The sequence below is a fragment of the Oncorhynchus mykiss genome, chromosome 23 (genome assembly GCF_013265735.2).
Source record: "Oncorhynchus mykiss isolate Arlee chromosome 23, USDA_OmykA_1.1, whole genome shotgun sequence".
Taxonomy (NCBI): Eukaryota; Metazoa; Chordata; class Actinopteri; order Salmoniformes; family Salmonidae; genus Oncorhynchus; species Oncorhynchus mykiss.
The window spans coordinates 20,499,723-20,524,625 of record NC_048587.1 but is presented as its reverse complement, the minus strand read 5'-3'; the positions used below and the strand labels follow the sequence as shown (position 1 = coordinate 20,524,625).

General features: G+C 42.5%; 2 protein-coding genes across 6 annotated transcripts in view; both read right to left on the bottom strand.

The window, feature by feature from the left end:
- LOC110502431 (latent-transforming growth factor beta-binding protein 1) overlaps positions 1-5,815 on the bottom strand; it is a 144,047-nt gene extending 138,232 nt beyond the window's left edge. For 4 of the 5 annotated variants that reach the window (XM_036959791.1, XM_036959796.1, XM_036959793.1 and 1 more), the window contains exons 1-2: positions 5,093-5,814; positions 3,662-3,732 (exon numbers count right to left, since the gene is read on the bottom strand). In XM_036959791.1, coding sequence (XP_036815686.1) covers positions 3,662-3,732; positions 5,093-5,445 — 424 coding nt within the window. In that variant the 5' untranslated portion in view covers positions 5,446-5,814. Of the gene's footprint in view, positions 1-3,661; positions 3,733-5,092 lie in introns of all 5 variants that reach the window. The other variant, XM_036959792.1, reaches the window with a different exon arrangement.
- Positions 5,816-7,695: 1,880 nt separating this feature from the next.
- LOC110502429 (tetratricopeptide repeat protein 27) overlaps positions 7,696-24,903 on the bottom strand; it is a 158,340-nt gene continuing 141,132 nt past the window's right edge. Inside the window, 4 exon segments of the mRNA XM_036960856.1 lie at positions 7,696-8,846; positions 9,015-9,100; positions 10,918-11,029; positions 15,289-15,471. Coding sequence (XP_036816751.1) covers positions 8,742-8,846; positions 9,015-9,100; positions 10,918-11,029; positions 15,289-15,471 — 486 coding nt within the window. The 3' untranslated portion in view covers positions 7,696-8,741.

The following is a 24,903-nucleotide window of genomic DNA, read 5'->3' as shown; positions in this document are numbered from 1 at the left end:
AAAATACATTTCTATTAAGAAACCCTTTTGTTGGCATTTTCAGTGAGGGTAGTGGGTGGGGGGCTGGGTTGTCCTGAAAATCAAACGCCATTAAACATTTAACGGGTGGATTTACAACATAGTCCATCTCCCATGACAAGGTAGGTGGAGCAAAGTAAAGAGCTGATCCTGAAAAACCGATTGAGCAAAAGATATATAGGACGATGGAAATCTATCCATAAAACATGTGACTGACTATCGTATTTTTTTCATATCGGAAAAAACAAGCAGAATAAAAATAAAGAAATAAGGGGGGAAGCCAAGTATATGTGTTGGTCAGTTAAAGTAATTTATCAATCATAGTTTTCATTATTCATCATATTTAGTAGGGTTGTCTAAAGCAATTCATGCTATTGATTAATGGGAATCACAGAGAAAACCTCTCACAGTGCCTCCTTGTGTTATACTACTGTACATATTAATATCACAGCCAATGGGAAATCATAATCAAATGAGTGCTGAACACCGGATGATCTGAGGTTGAGTTTAGAAAATAAAAGGATTTCAAGAACATACAGACATTTTTCCAGAAAGAGAAGCTGTACACTAAAATAAATCTAGTGGCACAAAGATCTTTGGAGGTTTTTCTCAAGCAGTCTTGAAACTCTCTGTAACATTTCATATTTATGTTGCGTTTAGATTTTACAAGTTAGACGGCAAACCGGATATCATTGTTTTCAATGAGAGCACAACGGTAAATGCCGTCAGCTGCCACGGTAGACAGGCCATGCCAGAGTTCAAAATATTCTACATTTTGAACTCTGCGGCAGCCTTGTTTTCTACTGGATGTCGATTTACACGGTTCGTTTACGGAAATCACCATAGCAACGCATACCGTTGTGCTGGTTTGCTTTTGCCGTCACGCTCTTTCTTGTTTTCTTGACCCGCTATGCCGATTGGTCTGAGGTCTAAACGCAGCATTACTGCATCCTGTCCACCCCCCTGGTTCCAGCATCTGGCTACAGTAGGGAGTACTGGGCTCTGATCCTGACATCAAAAAGACCAATCCAAACCATGGGTACTGAAGGAATGTCCACTGTTGGTTATTTTCCAGAGGCCTTGCACAGCGTTCCCCATGCCCATGTAAACAGGAGCATTCCCTCATGGTGCATTGCATGCCTGCCCCCACTTCTCCACCTAACCTCTGCCAATGAGAACAGCTACGATATTGGACACTGGACAAGAGTAGTGGGAATTCCAATGAGTTAAAAAAAAAAAAAAAAAAGGTCCCACAAAAAAAATCTGTGCATGTTATCAAGGAGCCAGCGCTGCACGGTTAATGACAACTCAACACTGAACGATAAACACACACTCATGCAGCGCCTTCAGGAAGTATTCACAACCTTTACTTTCCCCACATGTTGTTGTGTTACAGCCTGAATTTAAAATACATTACATTTAGATGTATTTTCACTTACCTACTACACACAATAGCCCATAATGTCAAAGTTGAATTAGGTTTTTCATTTTTATTTTTTTTTTTACAAATGAATAAAAAGTTAAAAGCTGAAATGTCTTGAGTCAATAAGTATCCAAACCCTTTGTTATGACAAGCCTAAATAAGGGCAGGAGTAAAAATGAGCTTAACAAGTCAGATAATAAGTTGCATGGACTTACTCTGTGTGTAATAATAGTGTTTAACATGATTTTCGAATAACCACCTAATTTCTGTACCCCACACATACAATTATCTGTAAGGTCCCTCAGTTGAGCATTGAATTTCAAACACAGATTCAACCCCAAAGAACAGGGAGGTTTTCCAATGCCTCGCAAAGAAGGGCACCTATTTGTAATTGGGTAAAAAAAAAAGCAGCCATTGGATATGCCTTTGAGCATGGTGAAGTTATTAATTACACTTTGTACGGTGTATCAATACACTCAGTCACTTAGATGGGTATGTTTATAATTGTTACAGACTGCAAAGTTTTTCAGGATAAAATTGAAACGGAAAGGAACTAACCGCAGGCAAAATCCTAGAAGAAAACCTGGTTCAGTCTGTTTTCCACCAGACACTGGGAGATGAATTCATCTTTCAGCAGGACAATATCATAAAGCACAAGGCCAAATCAAGAAGACAGTGAATGTTCTTGAGTGGCCAAGTTACAGTTTTGACTTAAATCTACTTGAAAATCTATGGCAAGACCTGAAAATGGTTGTCTAGCAATGATCAACAACCAATTTGACAGAGCTCTACATTTTTGGAAAATAATAATGGGCAAATGTTGCATAATACAGGTGTGGAAAGCTCTGAGACTTACCCAGAAAGACTCACAGCAGTAATCGCTGCCAAAGGTGCATCTACAAGGTATTGACTCAGGGGTGTGAATACTTATGTAAATGAGATATTTCTGTATTTAATTTCCAATATATTTGCATACATTTCTAAAAAAATGTTTTCACTTTCTCCATTAAGTAGATGAGTAACAAAAAAATAAATACTGAATCCATTTTGAATTCAGGCTGTAACACAACAAAGTGTAGAATACGAATACTTTCTGAAGGCACCATATATACACATACACCCAAACAAACACCAACACAGACGTACACACATACCACTGGCACCAAGGCAGCGACAAAGAGTCCCTGTACTAAGTGCAGTCCAGTCTTAAGCGTGAGTAGACCAGAGCAGAGTAGAGCAGAACAGGCGCACTGGGCCTATTAAACGTATGAACCAGGGGTCCTAGACTAAAACGTAACCCTGGTTTCCCCAGGAGGTCCACCAGACTCGTCGCAGAAGAAAGCCGTCTGTCTCTTATATAACCAGCTGGCAAGGCCTTACGGTCGAATAAGACAGAGATCCCACTGGTGGGGCCGAGCCAAGAGGTATAATACACTCTAAACCTGCTTCTCTTTCGGCCGGCCCTGCGCGCCCAGTCCTATGCAATAACAGTGTCCTCATGACTCTGCAACACGGGCCATAACACACTGACAGTCCCGGCATTGTTCCCAGGTGGGTAGAGCCACTGCCAGCAATGCCAGTTACTTATAAAGAGCAACATAGAAAGGTGTTGTTCTCCAATCTGGCGCTACAAATCAGCTAAAGGCGCCTTGAAAACATATACGTATGTATGCTTGGGTGAGTTTCCAAGTAGAGTAGGGGAGGGGGTATTCTGGATGGATTATACATGGTATGATGCTGGGGTTCTGGCACATGTGCTGTCTGATGAACAACACGAGCGAAGACGATTGTGTACATTTTCCAAAGGAAGAAGTTATGAGGTGCCAAGTATACTCTTAGATAAAAAGGTTCCAATAGGGTTCCCTCGGCTGTCCTCATAGGAGGTCTATTCTTGGTTCCAAGTAAAACCCTTTTTGGTTCCAGGTAGAACCATTTTGGGTTCCATGTAGAAGCCTCTTGTGGAAAGGGTTCAACATGGAACCCAAAATGGTTCTACTTAGAAGCAAAAAGGGATCTACCTGGGACCAACAAGGGTTCTTCAAAAGGTTCTCCTATGGGGACAGCCGAAGAACCCTTTCAGGTCCTAGATAGTACCTTTTCTTCTAAGAGTGTAGAGTGAATCCAAGACTGTTGTCAATAATTTGGAAAAACATTTTGATCAACTGCAACGATTTGGCAGCGGTGGCTCGGCTGTGGTGATGTAGTGTAGTGTATACTCACGCTTTGTGCACTGCTGCGATCCAGAGGCCTTACTCCATCCATGACAGCACTGCCCTCCACAGACATTCACCCTGCAATAACACCCAGAGACACAGAGAGAAAGAGAGAGCACTGTCACACACAAAAGACCAGCTCATACTGGCTAAAACTCACACACGGGTGGTTCGAGTGACCCACCTGTGCCGCCAAGCCTGGGCCAGATCTGGTATTAGGGGCCTCCTTTCATTGGAGGTAAAGCTGGGCACCCCTAGCCTGGTGGCCCCTGCTGAGAGTGTGGGAATGTCCCCACTAATCATACATCTGAGAGTGCTGCGACTAGGACCCTGCACTTTGAGGTCATGCTCCTGAACACAACAGGATATGGGCCATTTTGTTTTATTATTTAGTGTCCTTTGAGGATAGTACTTTAAATTGGCTGTTTTAGTTTCTGTCTCTACTGAGTGGATGTTAAGACATGTATTTTGTATCAACTTGAAAGTTTTGAACAAAGTTCATTATTGACACATTACATTCATTGGGCTAAATGTCTGAAATGAGTACAGTATCGTATGTTGTTTTAATTGGTCAGAAATATGATCAAATTAGCTACCTGAATCAAATAGAATATAGAATGTATTGTAAGTTACAGACTATTTATTTAATAATGCACAGTGAGTGCACAAAACATTAGGAACACCTGCTCATGACATCGATTGAATCCAGGTGAAAGCAATGAGCCCATATTGATGTCACTTGTTAAATCCACTTCAATCGTTGAAGATGAAGGGGAGGACACAGGTTAAAGGAGGATTTTTAAACCTTGAGACAACTGAGACATGAATGGTGTATGTGTGCCATTCAGAGGGTGACTGAGCATGACAAGATATTGAAGTGCCTTTGAATGGAGTATGATAGTAAGTACCAGGCACACTGGTGTGGGTGTGCTAAGAACGGCAATGCAGCTGATTTTTCCATACTCAACAGGTTCTCATGTGTATCAAGAATGGTCCAACACCAAAAGGACACCCAGTCAACTTGACAAAACTGTGGGAAGCATTGGAGTCAACATGGGCCAGCGTCCCTGTGGAATACTTTCGACACCTTGTAGAATCCACGCATTGAAGCCCTTCTGAGAGCAAATGGGGGTGCAACTTAATATTAGAAAGGTGTTCCTAATGTTTTGTCCACTCAGTGTATATTTAACAACCCTAAGACCATGCTGTATGCTCATGTTGATGATGACAGTGAATGTTGTAGGCCAGTCTTATAGCACGTTTCTTTACCAGGTGCCAGGCATGCCTATACTGTAGGCTACTATATATAGTAAGTTGACCCAACAACATTATATATTTTATAACAGACCACCTGGCCATCCAAGAGGATACGTAGCCAATAGCCATTCACTGTTCTGTAACATCAACTATTTTTTCAGAGACCCGCAGGTTATCTTACCCTGACATTTTCATTTGGTGACTCTGTTGAACGTTGTGGCTGGTGCGCCGAATGACTTGCTGATGCTGCGTAAACTGTGTGTCCTGGCGAAGCGGGATCGGGTTCGCTTGGTTACCCATCCTACGGGTTCGGACCTGGCCACTGTAACTGGCCGAGAGCTCCACATTGTAGGCATGGGGCTGTCCCGTGGCACCGGAGCGCGAAGAGATGGAACTCACATGTACTCTGTCCGTCCCGCTCGGTCCTGGCTGCAACACGTAGTATCTCCTAAAGCCACTCTGATCCGTGGAGACAAATGCCGGTGAAATGAATAAACCTATAGAAAATAATAGGTCCCATCTGATCCAAGCCATATCCACTCCGTATCCGCGTAAAGACAATATACTTTTTTGGAAACTTTATAATAAATTCCTTGAAGAAGGTCCGTATCTGGAAAATAAAAACTTCTGTAACTTTATAGCAAGTGAAACAGTTATATATCCCTGAGTATATTTGTCTATGGTTCGCCTTTCAACCCGAATTAAAGACGAGAACTAAAACGTAGGCTTAATTTTAAAAAGTACAAAATAAAAGAGGGCATGTATAAACCTGAATATGGGTCTAAAACGGAATAAGCACTGCTTTATCTCTGCGCTGGGTAGGGGGAAGCTGGGCAGCAGATGTTACGGCTGCTATGGCTACGTTTGTGCAATACTTTACCCTGCAGATGCGATTGAAAACTCTTTTAAAAAGTTTCACTGTGTAAGGGCAGGAGTTAGTGTCAGAACTGAACAGCCAATCTCCGGCAGACATGACGTCAGGAGTGGGACGCTTATTGGAACAAACTTGTGGGGCTGAACCCTAAAATAAATGTTTGGAGTGCGTAGTGTTCATAAAGTCGCCAAAGACCTAAAGAAAATCTATTCCTGAAGATGCATAAACTGTGCTGTCGGCAGGAGCGCGAGCTCATCAAAGTGACAGAAGGCATAAACCTTGTTGTCCAGCAAGTTCATGAGTGATAAGAGTATAAATACACGCTTATAAGAATGACACGTTATAAAATAATAAACAACCAATAAGCCACGTGTAATGTGTAATACTTTGGAATACTAATAATGTGTCAAGTTTCTTAACTCGTATTTATAAATAACAAATATTTATTTAAAGTACACGCTGTCAAAGTGCTCTATGTCATTGTTACTTCGGTTCCATACACTCCCGCATGAATCAGATAGGAACTACCATGCGAAATGCGTCATAAACTATAGTCAAGTAATTCATAAAGCCATGTTCGTACCATTATTCATCCAACAACCCACGAGTTGACCACAGTTGCGCAGCGGGCCATTCCTGGTGCGGTTCTAATTTTTGATGCTTATCCCTAGTTACTGTCCTCCTACACTGCAGAATTACCAGCGACCCCTTGGTAAATTGTTCAGCAGTGACTCATTATTCCATTGAAGACTGCAGGGGATATTCCAGTACAGGAGTGAGTTCATTGAAGACGTACTATAGCGCATACACAGTGATTTTGAGGACCTCCACCCAGATCAACATAAGCCCCATGAAGTCATTGCGTGTGCTTTGGAAAACATACAAAGTAGAATTACGTCTGACGTTGGCTCTCTGAGTGGTATCTAATTGTTTTCTTAAAAACTCTATGTCCCCCATTGAAGTTTTAAGTGGGTGGATACTTGATACAGTGGTGTCATACACTTATTAATAGATTTTTTTTTAAAAAGGCCACTAGACTCTTCCCTCCAGAATGCGAGGGAAAGGGGGGACAGTCGAGAAACGTTTGAATTTGAAACACAAGGGGTGATGGTAACCAGAGCTCAGTGTCTGTGGAGCTGCATCATCTGAGAAGGGGATAGATATGTGGCGAAAGACAGGGCACATGCAGTCACCGATTACATCTGGGTCAGCCTCATGTGCCAGATCAAATCTGACCAGGAAACAGTCATCCAGGATGATCAAGGACGGAAGAGTCAGACATGAATATATGCATTCACTACTTACTGTATTTAAGTCACTCTGGATGTGTAAGATGCTTCTGGGAAATACTGAAGTCATAGTAAGACTGTGGGAAGGTACCAACATAGACATGCACAAGTTGCATGTAAAATGTGAATGTTGGGGTCTTTGTTCCAGTGAGCTTTCAGGTCACACATTTTCTATAAAGAAAGTTATTCTTCTGAAAAAGATTCTGATAAACCTTTTGTAATCAAGTCCTCACTCTAGGTCGTCCTGACCAAGAACGGCTCATGGTGATGATCAGTTCCTTACTGTTAATTCATACCACTCAATGAATAACATGAAAGGTGATGTCATTTTGTTGTTCCTCACTGGCAATGACCTCACCATCGAACTTCAGCTGCTGTTGGAACTTTATGAGGATGTTGTCAGGTTGTCACTGGGAAACACCAGGAATGTTGAAAAGAAACAGGAGGCTGAACAAGCATTTTGTTCTCCTGCTTCAAAGGGAGGCCTCTCCAAACATATGTCATGGCAGCAAATCAGTGTAATGATGTTTGTCATGAATATTTATGACTATATTTTCCCTGTGTCTCCTGGATATATGATGTAATGGTGTAGGATAGTAAATAATGACAACACACTCGTAATGACCATTATTTTACATTTTTATTAAATTACTGACATTTTGGGCCAGAAATCTGGTTCTGATCGAGTGGTTTGGTATGCAAACAAGTTGTGTGATCACAAACTGTGGAAAAGATGGAAGGTAAACAAACATACAGTATACTTAAGGGTGACGCACACTTCCTTCCCAATCCAGAAATGATCACCAAATCGCAAAAAACTAACAACATGAAAGAGGACTACAGCTGTGACATAACACATGTACATATCTACTCGTATAAAAGTCATTTCCTCCTTTGTCAGTCACCCACACTGTGGGACTTTACTTCAAAGCAAGGCAGAGACAGTCCTTGACAAAGGCATAGGCAAAGAAAAAACCTGTACAATATCAATAAAACAATAAGTATGATAAAACAAAGGCAATGTCAAGGTCATTTTCCTTTCGGAGAGAAAACCCAAGAGGAGAAGAGTGTAGGATCTCTGTCTGTAGCCCCTGAGCATGATGAGTTAGCTGTGCAGAGTCTGTTCTTCTTCCATGGAGTCTGTTCTGTGTGAGCGAGGCGAGATGACACTTTCATGGCCCGCTGCTTCCCCGGTGATGAGTGTGTGTGTCCACACTCTCCTGTTGTGCGTCTGCATCGCTCTTATATTTGGCCCACATGCTTACATTTCTCATCTGCAAAGCTCTCACTGCGCCTGGGGGAGTGGGTTATGACTAGTACATACTAACAATAAGGTAAGCGTGGTTCTATGATCATAAAGCTTCATCTTTGTACAATGTATGGTTGTACACATTTTGTGATTTCTTTAGATTCCGTAGAGTTCATAACATGATTGAGCTAGCAATTCCTCAACCATGCTTTACACAACAAATAGCACATACCTCAAGGGGGAACTATACAAAATTACACTTTGTATATACAAATGTATCCAGTTAAGTCCCCTTGGCAAGGAAGAGGGTGATGGGTGCAGGTCCCCTGACAGCGTCCCTTGTAGCCATGTCTGCTCTGGGACAAGTTTGCTGTAGGAGGTCTTTAGAGTCCTTCGAGGTGTGTCTATAGCGAGGCATTCATGCTGATTCTCTGCGCAGCTCCGTGATAAGCTGCTCAAGCTCTTTGACATCATCACTCAGGTCGCCATGGATGTCGCCAGTTGCGACATCTGCGTGCAGTGGCTGAGGAGAAACGGTTTAAAAGAAATACGATTACTACATTTGGTTAGAAGTTACCGCAAAAAAACAATGCGAGGTCAGTGATGTAGTAATGACTGGATGTGAGCAGTCCGATACATCTGTGTGATGTGGTGGGATGCTGGCATGAAAGCCAAGTGTTTAGTAGTGTACCTTCGCTTTGGTGGCGAGATGAATGGAGAACAACATCTGCAATGACTCCTGGGGGTTACTCTTCTTCTTACTACAGCCGAGGGTCACTGTGAACACATACATGTGAGAAATAGAGACCAAAGATACCTATTAGCACGTAAATATTCGTGATTAAAAGACAGAGCACGTAAGTTGTGTATTAAAATGAGTGATTGCTAGAGGGAGAGACAACCAACCATCATGCATGGGGTACCATGGAGGGGTCAGGAGGGGAGAGATCAGGGGTTTCTGGTTCAGGGTCCAGGGGCCATGGCCCTGCCTGCCCTGGTGAGACACTGTGGCACCATGGACCTATGCATGACTAACAGGTCCCATATAGACACAGGACTGTGGGTTATACTGCACATGTGCGGAGAAGTTGAGGAGAGGAGTCATTTCTCCTGGGACTGGTTAATGAGGGCTCTACCTCCCGCAGGGTGACTTCGCAGGCCTGCAGTCAGTGACTCCGTTCAGTGGGTCTCATCTCGTTACGCCGAAAGACACTTCGCCGTTCACCCCCGCCGTGACAGGCCTGGCAGCTCGCAAATAAATCATTAGACCAAGACCTTTTTCCACAACGCCTGTTTAAATCACTCCCGTGATCACTGTCCGAGATAACGTGATCAAAATGTTCTCTGTAACGCCTCTACTTACTTTTTCAGAGGACATCACAGTGAATATTCATTCAGCGGGATGAAACACCATTCATTTCCTTTGTAGAATTGTACCAATTTCGACAAACACCTTATCCATGGTAGCTATGATCCACACAAAGTGATGAATAAAGCTCAGGAGAACCTGTTATTCTGTGACTCTTTGAAAAACATACCAACACAAAGCCATGTTCCTGAGCCCAGTGAGGATACTGATAGGCTATTTCCCCATCGCCGCAGTCTTTTGTCCTGGTGTTTACCCAACACCTTTTATCTTCTTCTTGCACACGAGGAAAGAGAAAACAAGCGGCGGTCCCTTCTACTCTATCTGAGCTACACCTTTTCCCTGTATGGTCTTCTTCAGCCGCGACAGGTCAAAACAGCATGATTTATGGATGAGGACCTTTTCTGCTCTACCCCCCTCCTCGTTCTCATCACTTTATTTTTTCGCATCCCTCTCAGCTCTGTGGATGAAGTGTCCAGGCCCATCATAGAGGTTACAAAGCTGAGTTGAGTGAGGAGGTTGTGGAAGAGGGGGCACTCTACCACAACCTGTATCTCTTTATAAAGCTTTGTGCTTTTCTGAAGGACACAGGGGCAGCATATTGGAGGGTTTTGCGATTCACACCAGAACCTGTGTGTGTGTGTGTGTGTGTGTGTGTGTGTGTGTGTGTGTGTGTGTAATGAAGTATATGTGTGGGGTGTAAAGTATGTGTGTGTGAGGGACAAGGTGTGTGACCTGAGTGAAGATGAGCCTTAGCGACAGCATCAACCCCAGAGATGTGTTGGAGAATGCACATTGCTATTCCTCCCGTGTTGCCCCGGTGCCCTGACTCCTTCTGATGTTTAATTCAAAACAGCATCCGGCTGTAATGAAAAACCTGGGGATTTTTGAGATTAACAACTTTATTGAAGTTCTTCTATAGGACACTCTCCTCCATCCTTCCTGCTGTCTTCATCTCCCAACCCCCTTGCCTCCACACTAACTCGCAGAGTAATTGTTTGGATGGCGATTGCGTTTCGCAGAGGGCAGTGGGGTAAGACGGATTTGTTTGTCTTCTTTTTACTCTTCTCGTGGCTGCCATCGATCATATCTCCTCCCCGCGCGGCCTGACGCAAAGACCTGCAGGAGACTTGACATTAAGCATGACGAGTGTTCCGTGTGTGTCGAAGAAACGTGTGTGGGGGGATGAGGTGTGTGTATGTATAGGGGCAGGGAGTGCAACACTCACCGTTGGCCAGATCTATGGCTCTCTTTATAACCTCCATGAAGGTCCCAGACCTTTTCTCCAAGCCTCTGGCCTGCACCTCACAGCGATGGGCCTTGGACAGGAAATGCAACGCCTGCCAAGCAAACAGACACACACAAGAAAATGCATTAAAACAATTATCCCTCTAACACATAGAATGCTGTGGCCACCTATTTTTCTTTTTTTAATCAAATATTGTCACACACCATAAAGCCTGACCAAGCTGCTGGCAACATCAAGCCATCTGGTTTATAATGAATACAAAGTAAACACATTTAATGAATAAAACAATTAACAGAAGCCATCGCTGTGGCATGACTGGCCTATGGGAGGGGGGAAATGGCAGTGGAAAGATGAATGGAATGACAAACAACATGCCAGTGCTATGGGTCTTTGGGTCACAACTCACACTAAGGATATGATCAGGGTGGGAAATAACATTTTTGGTCCACCAGCCACTGTGGCAGGTAGAGTTAAAAAAATCTAAATCAACCAGCCACTCAGATTTTTTACCAGCCAAAATATTTTTGGTGGCATTATTATAATTATTATACTTTTTTTAATGATATAAAAAAAAAAGGGATGAGCACGCTTTCGATTTTTCTAAAACAAGAAATGTATTACTAGTAAGAAGTAAATGGGGTTTATTGCTTAATTTCATTAAATTTTTGTGACCTGCGTCTTTTAACCAAAGTTAAAATACATAATTAAGATACAATAGTAAAAACAGATAAACAGTTCTACACTGAACATCAATAATCAACAAAGTGCTTACCATGCCACAAAAGGCTGATAATATGGCTTATTTATTATAATAACTAAGGACTAACAGTGCCTAAAATTAACACCCACCACCTGCCAAATGCGGGTAGATTTTGGCATTAAATTTCAGTCAAGGGGAAGGTTTACTATTTTTTTAATTAGTCCAGGGGAGGGTAATGTAATTTGTAATTGATGAAACTTTAATATTTCTCAGTGTTTTAGGATTTGTTGCTTATTAGGCCATACAGTACCTTCAGAAAGTATTCATACCCTCAACTTATTCCACATTTTCTTGTTACAGCCTAGCTTTTTTCCCCCTTCTCACCCATCAACACGCAATACCCCATAAACGACAAAGTGAAAACATGTTTTTAGAAATGTGTTGAAAATGAAATACAGAAATATATCATTTATATAAGCATTCAAAACCCTGAGTCAATACATGTTAGAATCACCTTTGGCAACGATTACAGCTGTGAGTCTTTCTGGGTAAGTCTCTAAGAGCTTTGCACACTTGGATGGTATAATATTTGCCCATTATTCTTTAAAACATTCTTCATGCTCTGTCAAGTTGTTGGTGATCATTTATAGACAGCCATTTTCAAGACTTGCCATAGATTTTCAAGATGATTTAAGTCAAAACTGTAACTAGGCTACTCAGGAACATTCAATGTCCTTGTGTTTTAGGTTATTGTCCTGTTGAAAGTTGAATTATTATCCCAGTGTCTGGTGGAAAGCAGACAACCAGGTTGTCCTCTAGGATTTTGCTCAGTTTCTTTTAATCCTAAAAAACCCCTCACTAGTCCTTCCCGATGACAAGCATACCCATAACGTAATGCAGCCAACAACATGCTTAAAAATATGAAGAGCGGTACTGAGTAATGTGTTGGATTTGCCCCAAACATAACTTTGCCTTCAATACGAAGCGTTAATTTCTTTGCCACATTTTTTGCAGTTATACTTTAGATCCGATTATATAAAGCATCCCGGACCAAAGCTCTGTTATTGATGCTTTATGTTACAAACAAGCTGTAAAATACCCGGGAAAGACATTATGGGGATACTGTACCATTGTTGTGTTTCTTTGACATTCAGAGGCTGAGCTATAGCCGAGAAGATGAAAAATAGACTTTGGGGAAAGAGGGATACCTAGGTCAGTTGTACAACTAAATGCCTTCAACAGAAATGTGTCTTCTGCATTTAACCCAACCCCTCTGAATCAGAGAGGTGCGGGAGGCTACCTTAAATCGACGTCTTCGGCGCCCGGGGAACAGTGGGTTAACTGCCTTGCTCAGGGGCAGAACGACAGATTTTTACCTTGTCAGCTCGGGGATTCAATCCAGCAACCTTTCGGTTACTGTCCCAACACACTAACTACTAGGCTACCTGCCGCCCCAGCTTGGGAAGTAATCGAATTCTGTTACGATCAAATGATTAAGCTATTCACTTTCTGTACAATAGAAGATGTTTAAATCCAGACAGCTTTTAGGGAAACACTTGTGACCTTCTCTCGTTGGGTTAAGCCACGGAAGAAGAGTAGCTAGCTAGTTAAAGATGAAATTTTTCTGAATCGGTAGGCCAACTCTGTCTGGGGTGGAAAGGTAGGCCTAACTTTTCTAAGTACCATGCTCTGATGATGTCTCAGATGTAATTATTTGAGAACAAGACACAAGGATTTGGCATTGGAGAAATATGATAAGATTAACACATACACCTCTCTCTATGTCCATTCTGAGCCGGTACACTTCGGTAATTTGTGCGGTGTTAAAAAAGATTCCGCTAATATGTAAAATGGCGAAGAATTGCATGAAATTTGTATTAAAAGGCTATTTTCTTTCCTGACCTGTAAATACGATGACAGATGCATGCAATGCTTTTACTATTAAGGAGATCTTTCCACCCCTACTCTTGTCCACGGTGGTCTGCGAACCCACAACCTTCTGGCCCGCAGCCCCGTGCTCAATAAAAATTCCTGCATTGCCATGTAACGCTTACAAGATGAAGAACAGTTTCTAAAACTGAATATCTAAGTCTGTCCAATAAGTGAGGGTAAACGGGAGACATATTCTCTGCTATCCACTTGTTTAAATTATTATTCTTGGTATAGGGAAGGGTCTTTATATTTTTTTCTTATTTATTTATTTTTTCAAGAGTTCAGAGAGGGTTTAGGTAAAATATATTTTGCTTAAGGGAGTACCATCCATTTTCATTTCAGAGGTCTGTACTATAAATAACGTTCACTCCCTAAGAACGTCCAATTCACCAGCCACGTTGTCAGGTGGTCACACTCAGGGCTATACAGTGTGAGCATTTCATAAAAATAGTCAAGTATGGGCACAAGTGCAAGTTGTGATTTATAGCTAAATAAATGCTGCAGTAGCTGTTTTCAAAGTATTTCTGCCCTTTTGTTTAATTTTTGGTAATGCACAAAGAAATCTGAATCCTAACGTTAATTTATCCCACCTTCCGCAGCCATACTGCCTGTCTGGGGTGGCTGTGAGCACTGAGGGATGTGCTGAAAGATTCATTTTTAGAAGCAATGAGCACAGGTATAAATGTTGGTCTAATTCATTCTAAAGTCTACTAAAGTGAGACTTTGTCCTCGTGTTTCTTGGCTAGTTACACTGTTTTGCTCACAAGCTAGGTTGCTTTTCAATGTGTGAGTTTGCTTCCACTGCTAGCAAAAAGAGACATCTTCGGTCTTTACTAGTGAGATTCTCACAGGCACACATGACAACTGGAGTGGCACTGTTACCAGGGTAACCTTAAGGGGGCAGCAGTTTTTATTTTTTTGACTCAGATCACAGAATATTAAATTAAATAGAGCATTATACAACATTACTTCTTACCAGTAATACATTTCTTGTTTTCGAAACATTACGAAGCATGCTCATGCGTTTTCATGTGTTATTATTAGTAATAAAAATAATTGGAGTGGCTGGTAGATTTTTTTTATCCACCTACCAAAAAAAAGTTAATTTTAGGCCCTGCCTTATGCTGACACGATGTGCTCCTAAGTAAAAATGTAGAAGCACACAAATACATCTAAGATAACAATTAAAGTATAAGTATTGTAATGACAAGAACCAGCAAAAAGTGAATGCTCAATCAAGCACAATCCTTACTGCGGTAACTTGGGAAATCGCTTGTCTGTGATGAAAAAAAGTCTCAGACTGCTATGTCTTCCTAGCAGCAGACAGTTTCTAACATTGAAAAAAAACCTAGTGTGTGAACAAAACACTACAACTGGCCAATAAACACGAGGACAAAGTCACACTTTAATAGCTTTTTTCTCTCAATTTGACCAACTTCTACATGTGGCCTTTGTATGAAGGAAAAAAAAAACTCATCAGCCCACTGAGTCGGACAAATAGGAGCCATCTATCACCGTGTGGCTAAGTGCAACACCATTAGTTACCAATGCCTATCAGTTACTAATGAGCCTATGAATAGCTTATTAACAGGCGCAAAGTCCATTACAATAATTACTTTCCCCCCTCTCCTCAGAGCACATACAGTAAGTATATTTCATGTGTGGTGTTTGCACAGCTAAATGTCAAGGGATGTTAGGGGAATGTTAAGGGGGCCTACTAACTCGTCACCAGGCCTGGTGCTCTGTCCGTCTCCATACAGCAGGGCGTAGTGACGCCAGATCTCAGCGTCGATGCTATGGCGGGACAGGAGCTCCTGGATCTTGGCCCGCAGGGACGAGGCCTGGTCGCCATGGTTATCCATCATGTCCTCCACCACCGCATGCACCAGGAACTCTTGAATCTGGAACACAGAGAACAGGGACGAGTGGGAATGTGAATGGAGCGCTACTTTGGTTTGAAGAGAGAGAGGAGTCAGAAAGGGTGGAGTGACTACTTTTGTCTAAATCGAAGAGAAAGTGGTGGGTGGTTTGGTGTGTGAACCTGACCACACTGGCTTGAATTACATATGTCCTCTCTCAACATAGGCCAGTTGGGTTTCCTCAATGTCTCGTGGCTGCGTCATCCTCTGTTTCTAGTTTGGTGACTGCCATCTGAGCAGGAGAGTATTTCACACCGACGCTTTCCGCACTTGGTTTCAATTTCCCGTCACACCCACTCAAATGCAATACGATAGGGACTGAGACTGGAATATCAACACCGCACAGGATTTGTCTGGCTTGTTTTCCATTGTCTCAATGGAAATGTATGCATAGTCACGATCATCATGCAGTACAATTAAAAAGTGACAGGGCAGAGCAATGCCAGATTTGAAAATATGACCTCACCCTCTTTTACATATTTTAATTAAATACTTTCCCATATGAATAATAAAATGATTTCATCATCAGCACACTGAAAACAAATAATTAAGTTAGAAAGCAACACACACAGGCATGTAATAGTCATAGCTATACTGAACAAAAATATAAATATAAAATATATATATATATATATATATATATATATATTTTTTTTTTTAAATCAGTCAATTGAAATAAATAAATTAGGCCCTAATCTATGAATTTCACATGACTGGCAGGAGTGCAAACATTGGTGGGCCAGGCACACCCATGAGCTCTTGTCTAAAGTCTAAAGAAGGCCAGCATCCCGGAGTAGACTCTTCACTGTTGACGTTGAGACTGGTGTTTTGCGGGTACTATTTAATGAAGCTGCCAGTTGAGGACTTGTGAGGGGTCTGTTTCTCAAACTAGACACTAATGTACTTGTCCTCTTGCTTAGTTGTGCACCTGGGCCTCCCACTCCTCTTTCTATTATAGTTAAAGCCAGGCTCTTCGCTGGCCATGTCGCTGGCAACTCACATACCGGTCTTGCAGGGAATCACGCACAGAACGAGCAGTATGGCTGGTGGCATTGTCATGCTGGAGGGTCATGTCAGGATGAGCTTGCAGGAAGGGTACCACATGAAGGAGGAGGATGTCTTCCCTGTAACGCACAGTGTTGAGATTGTCTGCAATGACAACAAGCTCAGTCCGATGATGCTGTGACACATCGGACCCGACCATGACGGACCCTCCACCTTCCAATCGATCCCGCTCCAGAGTACAGGCCTCGGTGTAATGCTCAAATCTTCGACAATAAACGCAAATCCGACCATCACCCCTGACGAGACAAAACCGCGACTCGTCACTGAAGAGCACTTTTTTGCCAGTCCTGTCTGGTCCAGCGACGGTGGGTTTGTGCCCATAGGCGACATTCTTGCCGGTGATGTCTGGTGAGGACCTGCCTTACAACAGGCCTACAAGCCCTCAGTCCAGCCTCTCTCAGCCTATTGCGGACAGTCTGAGCACTGATGGAGGGATTGTATGTTCCTGGTGTACCTCGGCCAACTGTTGTTGCCATCCTGTACCTGTCCTGCAGGTGTGATGTTTGGATGTACCGGTCCTGCACAGGTGTTGTTACACGTGGTCTGCCACTGCGAGGGACGATCAGCTGTCTGTCCCGTCTCCTTGTAGCGCTGTCTTTGGTGTCTCACAGTACGGACATTGCAATTTAGTGCCCTGGCAGTCCTCATGCCTCCTTGAAGCATGTCTAAGGCACATTCACGCAGATGAGCAGGGACCCTGGGCATCTTCCTTTTGCCGTTTTTCAGAGTCAGTAGAAAGGCCTCTTTAGTGTCCTAAGTTTTCATAACTGTGACCTTAACGACCATCCCTCAGACCGTCCTGCATGTTCATTAATTGTTTATGATTCATAGTATTTGGTAGCGTTGCCTTTAAATTGTTTATCTTGGGACAAACGTTTCAGGTAGCCTTCTTCAAGCTACCCACAATAAGTTGGGTGAATGTTGGCCCATTCCTCCTGACAGAGCTGGTGTAACTGAGGTTTGTAGGCCTCCCTACTCGCACACGCTTTTTCAAATTTTCTATAGGATTGAGGTCAGGGCTTCGTGATGGCCACTCCAATACCTTGACTTTGTTGTCCTTAAGCCATTTTGCCATAACTTTGGAAGTATGCTTGGGGTCATTGTCCATTTGGAAGACCCATTTGTGACCAAGCTTTAACTTCCTGACTGATATCTTGATGTTGCTTTAATATAATATCATTTTCCTTCTCATGACGACATCTATTTTGTGAAGTGCACCAGTCCCTCCTGCAGCAAAGCACCCCTACAACATGATGCTGCCACCCCGTGCTTCACGGTTGGGATGGTGTTCTTCGGCTTGCAAGCATCCCCCTTTTTCCTCCAAACATAATGATGGTCATTATGGCCAAAGAGTTCTATTTTTGTTTCATCAGACCAGAGGACATTTCTCCAAAAAGTACGATCTTTGTCCCCATGTTCAGCTGCAAACCGTAGTCTGGCTTTTTTTTATGCTGGTTTTTGAGCAGTGGCTTCTTCCTTGCTGAACGGCCTTTCAGGTTATGTCAACATAGGACTCATTTTTACTGTGGATATAGATACTTTTGTACCTGTTTCCTCCAGCATCTTCACAAGGTTCTTTGCTGTTGTTCTGGGATTGATTTGCACTTTTCGCACCAAAGTAAGTTCATCTTCTAGGAGACAGAACGCGTCTCCTTCCTGAGCTGTATGACGGCTGCATGGTCCCATGGTATTTATACTTGCGTACTATTGTTTAAATAGATGAACGTGGTACCTTCAGGCGTATGGAAATTTCTCCCAAGGATGAACCAGACTTGTGGAGATCCACAATTTGTTGTTGTTGTTGATTTTCCCATGATGTCAAGCAAAGAGGCACGGAGGTTGAAGGTAGGCCTTGAAATACATCCCAAGGTACACCTCCAATTGACTCAAATGATGTCAATTAGCCTATCAGAAGCTTCTAAAGCCATGACATCATTATCTGGAACTTTCCAAGTTTTTTAAAGGCACAGTCAACTTAGTGTATGTAAACGTCTGACCCACTGGAATTGTCATACAGTGAATTATTAGTGAAATAATCTGTCTGTAAACAATTGTTGGAAAAATGACTTGTCATGCACAAAGTAGATGTCCTATCCGACTTGCCAAAACTATAGTTTGTTAACAAGAAATTTGTGGAGTGGTTGAAAAACAAGTTTTAATGACTCCAACCTAAGTGTTTGTAAACTTCCGACTTCAACTGTACACACACGCACACACACACAGTCAAAAGTTTGGACACACCTACTCCTTCCAGGGTTTTTCTTTATTTTTACTATTTGCTACATTGTAGAATAATAGTGAACACATCAAAACTATGGAATCATGTAGTAACCCAAACACCGACATACAGGTAACTGACAAAATAATAGAAACACTTGAGTAAATTAGGGATACAAGGTATATTGAAAGCAGCAATTAACACCCCATCATGCTTAGGGTCATGCATAAAAATTATGCGCAGGCCATTTTTTTCGCTACCATGGCTATGCCTCGATAGGATGACAATTCCCCCATCCACAGGGCACGAGTGGTCACTGAATGGTTTGACGAGCATGAAAATTATGTACACCATATGCCATAGCCGTCTTGGTCACCAGATCTCATCCCAATTGAACACTTATGGGAGATTCTGGAGCGGCACCTGAGACCCCCCCAATAGAGGTCCAGACACTTGTAGAATCTATGCCAAGGTGCATTGAAGTTGTTCTGGCTCGTGGTGGCCCAAAACCCTATTAAGACACTTTACATTGGTGTTTCCTTTATTTTGGCAGTTACCTATTTGTGTTCCATAAACAACGAGCGGGCGAGACAGTAGAGGATGATCTCACACGGACACATCTCAAAAGATCTGTCCATGTGCTCCACTAAAAGCCAGGAAGTGCAGCAGCGTTCTGGGCCTCATTCTGTCTGTACAGGGGAATGTTATTTATGAAGCCCTCATGCACTGCATCGAATACCAACACTCTAGTCTGAGCACGCTCAGTAGAGGTAGGGGAAAGGCACGAGAGACCTCAAATGGATGAAAGGTGGGGCCTAAGGGTTGGAGATATCTCCCCTGTGTTTGTGTAGTATGTGTGTGTCTCATCATGCATATCTGGGCAGTGTGTGTGGGTATTTGTGGTCTGGAATGGAGGGGTTTGTGAAAGGGGGGATACCTAGTCAGTTGTACAACTGAATGCCTTCAACTGAAATGTGTCTTCTGCATTTAACCTTTCCCCTCTGAATCAGAGAGGTGTGGGGGCTGCCTTAATCGACATCCACGTCTTCGGCGCCCGGGGAACAGTGGGTTAGCTGCCTTGCTCAGGGGCAGAACATTTTATTTGACCTTGTCAGCTCAGGGATTCGATCCGGCAACATTTCGGTTACTGGCCCAACGCTCTAACCACTAGGCTACCTTTGTGTGTGGGTAGTATGTGGGGTTAAACTGCAAGTTGTGTGTGTCTCCCTATGTATTGGTGGGAGTGTGTGTGGGTGTCCCCATGCTAGACTTTGAGAGTGTGTGCATGTCTCCCACACGCATGCCTGTGCGAGTGGTTTCCCAGAAGTCAGCTAGGCCTGCTCCCTTTGAAGTTGTGGAACTAACAGAAAGCCAGCTAGTGAACAGCTTGAAACTCGGGTGCTTGCTGAGCTAAGGATTTTTTTGTTGTTGCTGTATCCCACTTTTGATTGTTCACAGTAACATTTCAGCCAAACATGACACCTCTAGCCTACTGTACATATCCATACAACCACTCACAGGGAGGGATTTCACCTTCACAGTGACTGAATCAACAGAGCCAATGCATTTCTTATGATTGTGTGTTTGAAAATCTCTTCCCAAACTGCACGTCTAAAGAGGCCGTTTAAAGACTCCACACCAGAGAGTCTTGACACCAAGTGATCCAATGACCCAGCTTTTAGTTAAATGGGCTGTCAGTTCAGCTGCACGCAGATGGCGGGAGGGCAACACTGCCTCTGCTAATGCGCGCCTATATTATTGTTTTGTCTCCAGTTGACTGTGGCCTGCCCGCCGGTGGAGGAGGAAGAGAATCTGTGAGGAAGTGGATCTGATAGCTTCAAGTGGTGTGAACTTCAACAGGCAGGAGGGAGTGGAAAAGCCAACTTCACACTAAACCAGAGGGTTGGATCTGGTCCAAACCAGACTCCTCTCCTCACTACCACCCTAATCATACAACTGATAGTCAAGCCACCCAGACACCTACACACAATACATACTTTTGTATGTGGAATCCAGGATTCTCTCCCCTTTTCACTACAGCTATTGGCATTCCACGGGAGTTCTGATTTTTAAAACGTTTTATTCCCCTTCTCAACACTCACATGTAACAAATGACTCGTCTTCAGAGTCTCTTGGGTGCTCCAAGTTTAGTTTTCACAGTGTAAGTCCAAGCTGTATCACATCCGGTCGTGATTGGGAGTCTCAACTGGCCCAGCATTGTCCGGGTTTGGCCGTCATTGTAAATAAGATTTTGTTTGCCTAGTTAAATAAGGATTCAATTTAAAAATAAAAAAAATACCTCTCCCCCATCTCTTTGTTTAAAATGTAAACTTTCAATATATGAGCAGATCCTCAGATGCTGGAACAAATGTAATTCTGTATACCATAACAGTGTGGCAAATATCTCCCTACACCCCTCTCCTGACCCTCAGATAGGGTGCCAGTGTATACAGTGGAAAGAAAAAGTATGTGAACCTTTTGGAACTACCTGGATTTCTGCATAAATTGGTCAGAATGTGATCTGATCTTCATCTAAGTTACAACAATAGACAAACACAGTGTGCTTAAACTAATAACAAAAGCAATTATATGTTTTCATGTCTTTATTGAACACACTGTGTAAACATTCACAGTGCAGGGTGGGAAAAGTATGTGAACCCTGGATTTAATAACTGGTTGACCCTACTTTGGCAGAATTAACCTCAACCAAATGTTTTCTGTAGTTGCGGATCAGAACCGCACAACGGTCAGAAGGAATTTTGGACCATTCTTTTTTACAAAACGGTTTCAGTTCAGCAATATTATTGGGATGTCTGTTGTGAACTGCTCTCGAGGTCAAGCAACAGCATCTCAATCGGGTTGAGGTCAGGACTCTGACTGGTGTTTTCTTGTTGAAGACATTCTGTTGTTGATTTACTTCTGTGTTTTGGGTCATTGTCCTGTTGCATCACCTAACTTCTGTTGAGCTTCAATTGCAGGACAGATAGCCTTACATTCTTCTGAAAAATGTCTTGGGAAATCATTGTTCTGTCGATGATAGCAAGCTATCCAGACCCTGATGCAGCAAAGCAGCCCCAAACCATAATGCTCCCTCCACCATACTTTACAGTTGGGATGAGGTTTTGATGTTGGTGTGCTGTACCTTTTTTCCTCCACACACAGTGTTGTGTGCTACTTCCAACTGTAGTTTCATCAGTCTACAGAATATTTTGCCAGTAGCACTGTGGAACATCCAGGTGCACTTTTGCAAACTTCAGACTTGCAGCAATGTTTTTTTTGGACAGCAGTGGCTTCTTCCATGGTGACCTCCCATTAACACCATTCTTGTTTAGTGTTTTACTTATCGTAGACTCGTCAACAGAGATGTTGGCATGTTTCAGAGATTTCTCTAAGTCTTTAGCTGACACTCTAGGATTCTTCTTAACCTCATTGAGCATTCTGCGCTGTGCTCTTGCAATCATCTTCGCAGGACGGCCACACCTAGGGAGAGTAGCAACAGTGCTGAACTTTCTCCATTTATAGACAATTTGTCTTACCGTGGACTGATGAACATGAAGGCTTTTAGAGATACTTTTGTAACCCTTTTCAGCTTTATGCAAGTCAACAATTCTTAATCTTAGGTCTTCTGAGATCTCTTTTGTTCGAGGCATGGTTCACATCAGGCAATGCTTCTTGTGAATAGTTTTTTATTGGGCAAGGCAGCTCTAATCAACATCTCCAATCTCGTCTCATTGATTGGACTCCAGGTTAGCTGACTCCTGACTCCAATTATCTTTTGGAGAAATCATTAGCCTAGGGGTTCACATACTTTTCCCAACCTACACTGTGAATGTTTAAATTATGTATTCAATATAGACAAGAAAAATACAATAATTTGTGTGTTATTAGTTTAAGCACACTATGTTAATCTATTGTTGTGACTTAAATGAAGATCAGATCCAATTTGATGACCAATTTATGCAGAAATCTAGGTAATTCCAGAGTTCACATACTTTTCTTACCACTGTGTGTCTGTGGGCCAGAGGGAGAAAAAAAGTCTATCAGTGTGTATGTGAGATAATGTAGTGAGAGGCAGGGTACAATAAATATGTCACAGTAGAAAGCTGTGAAAGGCATGCTAACACCCATAAACAGGGTTTCCCTCTGTCTACTGGCTCTGAGAAGGGGTTGGTCTGACTTATCAGTTAGCTGCCATACTGGCACAGTCGTTGATGGGAGTCTGTGTGTTGGAGGGAAATCAAGGGGGGCGGTGCTGGGTAAATTAGTGTTAATGTTGATTGACAGCTCTCTTCTGCCACTGGGACACCTCAGCGTCTGAAGCTAATTTTTGCCTGGAAGGTCTCAGACAGGATTCATCTGAGTGTCGATTTCGATGAAAATGTGTAACAAATGAAATCCCTAAATGGGACGGTTTATGATGGTTTCGCTATGTGGTCAATTCAGAAAAAAAGCGAGGGAAAATTAAATGGGGGAAATTGAATGGATCGCTCTCCCAGATTCGTTCTGTATCCTGTTATAGCGTGAAATTAAGAGGAAAAGTAATATCCTCCCACGGGGAATGAGCGAGATGGGAAAACGCAGTCAAGGTTTGATGTACGCGGAGTAACGAGAGCACAGTAAAGTGAGATTTGATCCATTTTGAATTAGACTTCCTAGATTTAGAACAAGGGAAAGAAAAAAACGTTAATTATTTTCTCTGTCTTAAAGGAATGCGTGAGTGTGTGTTCATAGACGGCTGGTTTAACTTAACCCATCATTTCTCACTAGGACCTCACTAGGACCCTGTGGATAAGGAAAATACAGAGCGTATGTGACAGAGGTCCTCGTAAGTCACTCAAGCAACTCTAGAGTTGATTATCCTCTGCATTCCATAGAAGAGGAATGCATCATTGCCATGGCTCAAAAGCGCAACCATTTTGGTCGCATATGCTCCTAAATATTTTGCTGTGCAACGTGACATTTTATTTTGGGAGCAACGGGAAGAAAAAATAAATAAATACATAATCGCACAGATAATTGTGGTAATGATTAGGCCTCGCTGTACCCGAGTGCCCAAGAGAAAATGGTCTCTCTCGAAAACTCCTCGGACTAGCCCATTATTCAAGCCATTATTAGAGGCACAGCGCATGAGCAGAGAGAGGAGTTTGCAGACCACGATGGGACCACTGGGCACCGGGGCTATGGTGCTAAAATGTCCCACCTCTCAAAATGTAGGCCTACTGCTAATAAAGTTAACAACGCACTGGCTATTTTATCTAGCTAGCTACTGTAATGAATAGGTAGATGCAGTTATGCTGATTACAGAAACGGTGCAGAGCTGGTGTACACGGAAATGCGCCATTCTCCTGTTTAGCTAGACGCCGCTTGTAATAGACTTGGGCGCCCTTGTCTCCACATTTTCAGCGCCATAGCCAACTTTCAATTACTGCTACGGTCATTTCAATAAATCTATAAGTAGCACTAAGTGGTTCAAATGAGGTAGCCTACATTTGGCTGGCTGTCATGTTCCAGTAAATTCATTAGATACATTTTTCAACTGTGCTTATTACGCAACAAGATTAAAGCCACCAATTTAGTGCATGCATGCATTGCATGATCAATGTTGCGAATGTGAAGCGCAAACCATAGGCCAATCACACGTGACATTTATTTTTATTTCAGATGCCTATATTAATGAATAGGCAGGTCCATCTTAATTCTGGTATTAGGCAATGGGCTATCGATTTCATAAAAAATAAACATCCGTTGTTCCTGGTTATTTCAATGACCTCTGGTATAGAAATATGCTGCAGTTGCTTGCCTGTTTGCCCTACTGACGTCAAAGTCCATTGTTTCAGAATGTCAAACGTCCAAATGAACTTTACAAACCTTTAGTTTAAAATGAATATAGTTTCTTTTTTAGGGATCAAATGTAATGAATCTCAATAGTTTGTGTAAATGCACTATGTAGAAACCTAATATTCCACCAATGACTTCCTCTCAATGACAGATATCAACATTGTAGCTTTTATAATAAACAAGCGTCTTTACAGTGCTACAGATTCGTTTTTAGGGCACAACATGTGCTTCACAAGTAGCTAGAATTCATAAAGGCCCAATACATGCTATATACCAATCAATTTCAAAATTGT